Source organism: Lytechinus variegatus, chromosome 18 (assembly GCF_018143015.1).
Source record: "Lytechinus variegatus isolate NC3 chromosome 18, Lvar_3.0, whole genome shotgun sequence".
Classification (NCBI taxonomy): Eukaryota; Metazoa; Echinodermata; class Echinoidea; order Temnopleuroida; family Toxopneustidae; genus Lytechinus; species Lytechinus variegatus.
Window position 1 is genome coordinate 4,805,249 of NC_054757.1, and position 10,326 is coordinate 4,815,574.

At 36.2% G+C, this 10,326-nt stretch overlaps 1 protein-coding gene across 2 annotated transcripts; it reads left to right on the forward strand.

Moving 5' to 3' along the window:
• The first annotated feature begins 1,496 nt into the window (after positions 1–1,496).
• Positions 1,497–8,400, forward strand: LOC121431557 (blastula protease 10-like). Of its 2 annotated transcripts, XM_041629073.1 has the most exons (5): positions 1,497–1,728; positions 4,213–4,438; positions 5,763–5,971; positions 6,915–7,118; positions 8,165–8,400. In XM_041629073.1, the coding sequence occupies exons 2-5, from the start codon at positions 4,219–4,221 to the stop codon at positions 8,288–8,290; spliced, it is 759 nt and encodes a 252-aa protein (XP_041485007.1). In that variant the 5' UTR covers positions 1,497–1,728; positions 4,213–4,218; the 3' UTR covers positions 8,291–8,400. The 2 variants fall into 2 exon arrangements, with proteins under 2 accessions (XP_041485007.1, XP_041485008.1); XM_041629074.1 differs by lacking the exon at positions 1,497–1,728 and having other exon boundaries at positions 4,142–4,438.
• The last annotated feature ends 1,926 nt before the right edge of the window (positions 8,401–10,326 follow it).

Sequence of the window (10,326 nt, forward strand, 5' to 3'; positions counted from 1 at the left end):
TCTGTATTTAGACCTAAAACGGGACACTATTCATGTTTTGTAAATCATAAAAAGGATGAGTAATAGGGAATCTTTCTATATCAATAATGAGAGCACAAAGCGCTAGCAGAAAATTTTTGATATTGTGATCTGAAACTGGATCCATGATTTAAGATTTAAATAGAGAGCAATTTGAATATCTGAATAAAATGCGCCCGCGCGTTTCATATTTAGACCTAGAATTTAGGAATTCTACACATCTTTTATCATGAAAAATCAAAGTGAGCGCGAAGCGCGAGCTTAAACTATTTGATATTCCGATCTGAAAAAGAGTCAATTTCAGCTATATATTTCAAGCACGTTGTAGAAAAATTGTGAGATGGATATGGATCGCACTTAATAAAGAGCTTATATTTTTTCATTATTATTTGAGTTTTGACATAGGACCGAAAAATCCTTAGGACAAGTCAAATGAAAATGATGACCATCTTCCTATTCCTCGTGCTAAGCGCGAGATGAAACAAAAGGGACAATTTAATCATTAAATTAATATCTTATCTATTAATGCCTAATGAGGGTGAGAAATTTAACGATATTATGGCCTAAAATATGGACATATCAAGCACTTTTGTAATTATGAATAGAATGCATCAATAAAATATTTTCTAACCATTAATGCAAGCGGATATCGCAAGCCAAACTCTTTGATAAACTGTCATGAAAATCAATATTGAGACATATATAACTCGCTAATCAAAATGCGAGCGAGAAGCGCTAACTGATACGTTTTGACAGTCAGACTTGAAAATTGATATTTTTTTCAAACTAAATGGAATACTCGAAAATAATAGGTACTTAATAAATCGAAATTTGCGAGTGCTCAGCGCGAGCAGAAAATGTCAATATTCAGACCATAAAGCTGTCCTTTTGTACAGAGTACTTTTTGAAAATCAGTTTGTAAGTCACACAAAATCATGAAAGTTCGATTTCCGAGGTGAAATGTGTAATGTATATTGACTTCCAAACTTGTATTTTGTAGTGACATGTAATGTACTGACATGAAATATTCTATTTATTTTCCAAGTCTTCCCCTCATCTTATTTCATGCACTCTAGAAAATTTGACAAGCCAAAAAGAAAGAAGAAAAAAAAAGGTTTTCATCCAAAATAAAAGGTCATTTAGTCCAAAATTCATGTTTATTTGAAATGTGAATGATGTATTTTCCTCCATCATAAAAGACCAAAAAATAGTAGGGGGATATTTGATATTGTGTCCCCCCTACTATTTTTGGTAGGGGGGACACGTCCCCCCTGTGATTTCCGCCCATGGAAACAACACCGGTTATTGGAATCAAACCGATGCTGTTTTAATACTAATTGGTGTAACCGTATAAACACCTATCTGGTGTTAAACCAAAACCAAAACCGGTGTTGTTTAACACTTCCCTAGTGTGGACATACATGTATATAGATTCCAGACTGGCGTTGAATCAACACCGGATTTTTTGCAGTGTATATTTACATGCCTTTCTTTTATTCTTCCTTTCTTTGAAACTAATTTTATTTTGTCTTGATCTTCTCCGGGGGTCTTTCGAAGGATGGTGATGGCAAAAGGAATGACAATGAGGCTTTCCGGGAAAAATACAAAGATATCCTCCATTACGTCACTACTACTGATTCAGAAGTCATCGAAGAAGGCATATTAGATGAAATCGGAGAAATTATTGCTAAAAACTTAACTCCAGAGGCGGTAAGCCTTCATACTTCACGATTTGCTTAGTTATTATACCGCACACACTGTTAGAAAATTTATCCTTAAACTAAAAGAAGTTCCTGCAGCAGAGTCTCGAGAACACCTGTAATCTTACCAGATTGCGTAATCTTACAGGAAATTGGTATTTGGTGTGTGTAATCTTACAAATTTCCTTAAATAAAACACTCTTTTCCCCTTTTTCTAACAGACCTGTTCTGTTAAATTGCAGAAAAATTCCTGTTTCATGAATTTAAAGAATGATTCTGGTATTGCTTTCTGCAAAATCTTTCTTTTATTTTTCTGTAAAATCAGGGTTTTTTTAACAGTGCATGATTTTTTTTCTGATTTCTAATTAATTGAATAGTATTTTTTGTTCAAGTAATGATAACTTGGTTCATAAATAATCACTGACTGTTTTGTTATTTATTGACTGACTTCTGAATATATTCTGCTTATAAATGTATGAATAAATTTTATGAGTTTTAATCTGGGGTTGTCCTTTTTTCAAGCAATCTGCTTATAATGACAATATTTCTCTTGCAACTTAAATTGTTAATGTTAAAATTATATGGTACTAGATCATATTTTGTTTAGAATTGTTTAGTATGACATTTTATTTGGTCCATTTTTTTCTCTATGATCCATGCCAAAAAATAGTAACCAATGTACGAATGTTATGAATGCAGGAGAAAACAATATATCAAATCAAATCAAATCAAATTAGGAATAACAATGAATCAAATCATCAATTTAATGGTTAATAGGTTAGTGATTTACTTATTTGCACATATCAGAAATGTGGTGAGGAGATGTGTTTTGAAGTATATGTAAGTGTTTCTCTCCCACACCCCTCTTTATTTTTCATAATTTCAATTTGAAAATGATTTCATTGTGAAAAATGAAATAAAAAAATATTAAATCAAGAAAGGAAGGACAGTAAAAAAGAAAGGTTTACACTTGAAAAATAAACATGGTCCTCCAAATTATAACAATGCATGTGCATGACTCAAGTATAAAACGTTTTTTAAGTGCTTAAATCCAACAATGTGAAGAAAACCAAACATTGTGCACATATCTACAGTGTGGTCATTTATTGATCTATGTGAAAGTGTGTCCACATTGTTAAAGGGGGAGTTCACCCTGACAACAACTTTATTGTTCAAAAATAGTATTAAAAAAAAGAATATTGCCGAAGTTTTGAGAAAAATCCATACAACGAATAAAAAGGTAATTAGAATTTTGATTATTTGATTTGTGACGTCATATGCGAGCAGCTTTCCTACATATCGTACGGTAAAAAATCAATTGAATGTCATTTTCTTAGGAAATCAAATGTAGTTTTTACCGTAACTGTAGTATATCAATAGATAAATCATATCACACCCGTTCCTAAAACCAAAACATAATAAGTCATCACGAATCATTAAAAAATTGAAATTTATGCATTCTATATTACATAACATATGGGGCAGCTGCTCGTTTATGACGTCACAAATCCCATGACTTTTTTAATCTTTACTTGGTTATTTTCAAACCTTCACCAATATTTTTTAATGATATTTTTCTGTTTACTACTTTTACTACAAATTTTTCTTCAGGGTGAAGTTCCCTTTAAAATAGGCAAATTTGACTGTGTGTAGAGAACTTTACACTGTGTAACCATTTACTGTGTTAGTTTTAACGGTGTATTCATTATAGTTACTGGACTTTGTTAAAAAGTGGTCTTAATTAAAATACAAATATTTAACAGTGTAAAGAGAACGTCACACCGTGGATCTCTCTACAGTGTGAGTATTCACAGTGTGTTCACATATTGGAGTATGTAAAAATATCGGCCACACTGTTAATAAAGCTCAAATTTAACAGTGTGAACCATTCTACAGGATGAATGTTCACAACGTACATGTATGAACATGTGAACGCACAGTGTGAAGAGAACTTCACACTGTGAACACCTCTACATCTTGAGTCTTCACAATGTGTTCACGTACATAGTTGACTATATAAAGATACGCAGTTCACACTGTTCAATTTGTCATTTTCACAGTGTGAAGAGAACTTCACACTGTGTGCTCAAAGTATGTTCCCAGATTTAATGTTAAAATACAACAGCATGGACACCTCTACGGCTAGTACGAGTGTCCTTTACATTGTGAGTGTTCACAATGTGTTCACAACATAGTCGACTATGTTGAAATGTGATCACGTTTAACAGCCTGAAGAGAACTCCTGAGTATGAACACCTCTACATTCAAGTGTTCACAGTGTGTGCACATACTGGACTATGTAAAAAATAATTGGTTCACACTGTTAAAATTTCCAAATTTAACAGTGTGAAGAGAACTTCACACTGTGAACACATTTACATTGTGATCGAGTGTTTACACTGTTTTCTACACTGCAAACACATTACTGTGGCATATCCTGTGGTACACCGCGTTCTTCCCACAGGGATATCTTTCTCCCCCTTTACTTTTTCAGGAGCCAATGGATGAGATACCTACTCCCGGTACCTTCCAAGCTGATATGATGTTTGTTCCTGAACAGTGGGCAGAGCTTTTCAACATTCAGTTTACGAAGTCTAATCGTGACGTCACTTATGACGTAGGTCTGTCGGCGAGAATAAAGAAAAGGACGGCATTCGTATCATATCATGAGCATTACTGGCCGCTTGGTATCATCCCGGTTCGTTTTAGCCTTGATAACAGTAAGGAGACATACTTTTATATAATGAATGACCACATGCCGTATGGGGGTAGGGGAGGTTGGGGTTGCTCTCACCCAGCCCCCCCCCCCCCAAAAAAAAATCACGACCAATAAAAAAGAGAATAGGAAAGAAATGGAAAGAAAGAAGGGTGAAATTTGACATTATATTCTGAATATCATGTCAAACTGTATCGCCAAATCGGATTTTTAAAATAAAATTGTTGAATATTTGCTCGCTGGCTTCGGTCACACATAGCCCCCTATAATTTTCGGCTCATACGCCACTACGTATATTGAACAAGGTTTCATTTAGTTTAACTCGTGCTTGGTATACAAGTGCCGGGACTTTTCTTCTTTTGTTTGAACATTGAATATTATAGACTTTTTGCCTTTCTATCCCCGCGGGTACAAATATTTTGTTAATAAATTTTATACGTCGCCTATGCATGAATATCTTCATTGAATGTTTCGTTTAAGTTAAAAAAAGAGAGATACGGCATGGCAATACTACTCAGAATTCGCAGGTTTTCTGAATATACTTTTGAGTCAAGCAGATTTATATAATTAGATTTACTCAAAATTAAAACCCAACCACATAGTCGAATCCTACAAAGTTCTACAGATGAATTATTGCTCCAGATCCCAATTCCTCAAAAATCCTCAAAAATGCCCCAAACTACGGAATAGCTTGCTAGTATTGACATAATTAGGAAACTCTGTATCTCTGATTATCTTCAAATCGAAATTTAAAACATAATCTCTGTAGTAGGGAAATTGCTGTGTACATATATATTTAAGTAACAAGAGCTCTGATTAATCGCAGCTGAATATATTCAGATTGCAGCTGCGCTATACAATTATTAAATTCAGGTCTTACTATTATCATTATCATCATTATTATTGTCATCATTATCATTATTATTATTATCATTATTATTCTTATTATGTTAATGTTGTTATTATTTCAATACAAGTTCACAATCATTCCGGGGAGGGTTTCATGAAAGGTCTTGTCAGACGCTTTATCCGACAAGTCCTGTTTTATCCGACAGTTACTATAGCGACAGTGCTTCTCAACCAATCAGAATCCAGGAAAGTTGTCAGATCTGACAACTTGTCGGACGAAAACATTGATGAAACGCCCCCCGTACAGTTTTTCTTCGACGTGTTCACAAATTCCCATGATCCCACAATGAGTACCTCAATATAGGGGGAAACCAAATGTGACAGTTTCATCATGCAATTAAGCCCGGATTCATTTGATATTTAGAACTTGTAATTTGTCAATAAATGGTTTTATTTTTTTTTTATCTGCCACGTTGCAGGTGAGGATATAAATGCAGCCATCTCTGCCATGGGACACTATAGTGAAAATACTTGTCTTCAATTCGTGTATTACACTAAGGAGGTGGGAGAGGCTTTAGGACACAATACGTATCTGGATTTTGTCAGTGGGCTACAGGGATGCTGGTCTTTTGTTGGACGCGTGGTCCCCACGAACCAAACTCTCTCTGTTGGCGAAGGATGCGGACAGGTAAGTTGATTTTGAACCATTACTTACAGTGAAACGCGCACACCCTCAACGAACATACGCACCCTCACCCATACACACGCATCCACTTACACAAACCTACGCCCACACGTAAACATCGATCTTCAACACGGGGAGGGGGGGGGGGGGTAATGAAGAGCAACTAAGAAGTGTTTTAGCTACAGACATGAAACATAATAAATACTTAGACAGGGCGGGGCCAATCAGAGCCGAACTCCCAAATCTAGCTGTACGTACGCTATTAGAATTAGTAACAATAATTATCGACCATTTAAAGTGCCATCGACTTGACGACTTTGCGAGATACTTTATTTTGCCATGTCGACATAATGATCTCTATAAGGGATAGAGCCTCGTCGATCTGGCGCTGCCGGGTCCACGATCAATTGGGCAAAGCAAATTTTCGGAGTATTTCATTTCATGTCTATTTCGAACAATAAATTATGGATTTATTGTGTCGACATAGCGAGATAAGTTATCTTGCCAAGTTGACTTATAAAAAGTTATATGTCAACTTGGCGAGATATTTGGACTCTCGATCGCCGGGCCTTGGACACTTCATATCTCGCCATGTTGACATATAAAGTTTTTTAAGTCGTCTTGGCCAGATAAATTATCTCGCCATGTCGACACATAACATATAGGTCGACTTGGCGAAATAACGTATCTCGCCATGTCCACATAGAACTTTTTATAAGTCGACTTGGCAAGATAACATATCTCACCATGTCGATATAATAAGGTTATTATGTCGACATGGCAAGATAAAGTTTCTCGTCAATTCGTCAAGTTGATGGCACTTCAAAGTTAAGGCTCCGTAATTTTAGTATAAGAATCTTGACTCTATTTCATTGCATTTCTTCTTTCTTTCCCTCGTCTTTTGTCTACCCCCTCTCTCTCTCTTCATTTTTGTTTTTCCTTCTAGGTCGGAACGTTGGTGCACGAGATCGGACACGCAATCGGGTTACATCACGAACAATCTCGCCCTGACCGAGATTTCTTCGTCGAGATTGAGTTTGAACACATTCGTGCTGAAGACATGGTTAACTTTTATAGATATCCGACCGGTGTAATAGAAACTGCCAATATCCCGTACGATGAAGCGTCCATCATGCACTATGGGACATTCGTAAGTTACATGTTATCATCATTATTTTGTGGACAACAATAATGAATAGAACACTACTTTAAAAAACCGGAACATGTTTCATGGTAATAAAACTTCACCCTCAGTCTGAAAATTACAAACATAGCAATTTGCATTACGAGTAAATTTGGATGGTAATGTGACATACGAGATTTGTGTATATTATGTGATTGCGCTGCCCTAAACTCAAAAACATGATCGTTCTTTCTTCCCGACTCTCTGTCTCTCTCCCTCTGTCTTTACACCTCAAACACGCACACACACATCCATACACAAGTTATGTTATTTTTTTCCTTATATACACACACACCCTCATCCTTATATACACATCTTCACCGTAACACACCAGTCCTCACACTCGCACACATCCTGTTACATCTCCCTCTCCGTCACACACACACACCCCAGCTCACCCACGGTTTCTGTTTATTTACACCCACGCCGTTATACACACCGTCACACACCGCTCCTTACACTTGCACACACCCACTCTCCTTCTCTCTCGTTTTCTCCCTCACACACACACACCCATCCCGCGCACCCACCCACACACTCCAACACCTACACTAAAAAACCCACATCTTCTAACAACAACATTATTTATGGGGCATCTAGGTGCGCCAAAACTTTAAATAGGTATCGTACTTAGGAATCAATAGATAAGGTGACATTTATGAATTTAGATTGAGAGGGTTGACGACAAACTTCTGACGGAGTATTAAATAAAAGCGACGAGAGGGCAATATTCCGAATGCGTTATTTCAGTCAGTATTCTAGTGCTAGCTGATTTAAAATTATAATAAGAATTTCAACACATTGTTCACACATCCAATATACTTCTACTTCTCAATCCGTTAAGTCGGAAATCAAACGCCATCTCCACTGATTAGGTGAAAATCAAGTTGTGTTTCATTTCTCGGAGTTAAGTTCGATTGAAACACTTTTTGTAGCAGGCCAATGAACTTGAAACATGTCTGGAAGCTTCTTTTAAAGACTTGTGATTCTTTTTTTTAAAACACACTGTACAGGCTTTCTCCAAGGACGGTCTGCCGACGATTAAAACTAAAAACCCATTTAAGCAGGGACTTATTGGCCAACGTGCAGGACTGTCCGATTCTGACATCAAAATGATCAACCTCATGTACAACTGCTAGAAAAGGCCAGTTCGTAGTTCCACTCTGCGCATGATCAGAGGAAGGTCATTAGTAGTAAAGTGGTGGTTAAAACTTTAATGAGATAAGCACCAACTTTGATGTCTTAAGTATTCAAATTTTCTTTTGAACTGTGTTTTTTTTACATCCACAAAAACAACAATGCGTCCATGAACGACTCATATTTTGCAGTTTGCCAAGTACATTGTACAACATGTTATATATATGCATTCAAAGTAGAAATGCTACAAATGCCTTCATAGAGTGTTCAATGATGTGCTCTTATAGTCTCCTGGGGCCCGTTGCACAAAACTTTTGCCATAGAAAAACTATGGAAAAATAAACAAAAACTCTGGCAAACAAAACAATGGCATTGACAAATACACATTAGAAAACTCTGGCAAAAAATTGCTAGAATTTTTTATGGCAAAAATTTTATGCAATTGGCCCCTGGTCTATTCAATTTCTTCATCCTGCTATGTAAGGCGTGCTAACGGAATATCTCACTTTGAAATTTGCCTATCATAATGAAAGATACGAAATGTCATAATTGAAGTAACTACGAACTGGTCTATACGTCTCGGTGATCTTAGTCCGTAAAGCCCCAATCAAACTTATCCCGAATCACACAGAATTGGCCAGAATGAAAGGACTATTATTCGACCACCAATTGGTCACTTAAATCTACTTCGAACACCGTTCGAAAATACCCCTCGAATGTTTTGAACAGACCAAAACCTTCGGGACGGCCAAAAGAAATGACAAAACTATTTCGAATGCACTCAGAATGCAGTTAGAATATTTAGACTGCGCCTAGATAGAATGTCCAAGAATGTGGCACGAATTATCAATCTGACTTCATTGCGGTTCATTTTGACTAGTGTATGATGATTCACCTGGTCAATTTACTGAATTTCAACTCCAGTTTGGTGAATTCATAAGTTCCTCCCAAAAATTTCAAGATTTTTAAACTGTTTTTTCGTTCCAGCTTCTGCTTGATTCCTGCTGATTCCGAATAAGTGTGATGGGGGCCTAAAATACTCATCAACACAGGAAAGGATTCACAAAACTATTGAAATTCGACTTTAAACCATAACTATATGTGCAGCCCCTCTGTCCTCCTCTGCTGTGTAAAACCCTCACTCGAGTTGAAGGGTCTGAATGCGCAGCCTACAATGACTCATGTAGTGAAGCCCCTTTCGTTCAAGAAATTGAAACAGCTTCTTCTTCTTTCCTTGGTTGGCAACCAGTCAGGATTGACTACTTTTGCCACAGCTTTTGCTCATTTTCAAAAGCTTTTTACTTTGTTCCTTTTCCATTCCTTTCTTTTTTCTTCTCTCCCTTTTTCTTTTTTTTTTCTCTTTTTTCCTTTTCCTTCCTTTTCTTTTCTTTTTCTTTTTTCCCTTCATTTTCCTTTCTTTCACCTTTTCTTTTCTTGTTATTTTTCTTTTCTTCTGTTTTTTTTTTCTTCTCATTTTTCTTCTTCTTTTTCTCTCTTATTTTTTTTTTTCTATTCTTTTTCCTTTCTTTTTTCTTTTTTATATGTGCTAATCTTGTGTAAAGACCCGCTTGTTGATATAACTTTCTAGCATGGGGTATATATGCTGCTCTATAAACAGACATAGGGTAAAATGTCTGACCCCCGACGAATCATACTAAATAGTACAACTACACTGCAGTAAGAATCAAGGCCAGCATATTAGTAATATTATATCAGGTTCTTTCCAATATGCTCTTGTATGCCTACTGTGGCATTTGTCCTGTCACCTTTTGCTTGAAAATATACAGTTTGTCACGAAGTAAAAATAGTCTGAGCAGGCAAGAAAAAAAGGTTGTTTGAACTGAGTAGATTTTACTCATTTCATTAATTTGTATAACACTTGTGCTACAAAACTTGTATAGAATACCAGATGACTTTGTAATAAAGCTAATGGGTACTTTTTATATATGTTTTATTATATGATCGTCATGAAATGCGCCTGTAATTCAGCTGCATGCAGGGGTCCCCGGTTCGAGTCCTGTGTGTCGAGTTTCAGGTG

Coding starts and splice junctions, on each gene's coding strand:
- LOC121431557 (XM_041629073.1), top strand. CDS start 4,219: ATGGATGAGATACCTACTCCCGGTACCTTCCAAGCTGATATGATGTTT. Junction 4,439..5,762: donor TCGTTTTAGCCTTGATAACA/GTAAGGAGACAT, acceptor GCCACGTTGCAG/GTGAGGATATAAATGCAGCC. Junction 5,972..6,914: donor TTGGCGAAGGATGCGGACAG/GTAAGTTGATTT, acceptor TTTTCCTTCTAG/GTCGGAACGTTGGTGCACGA.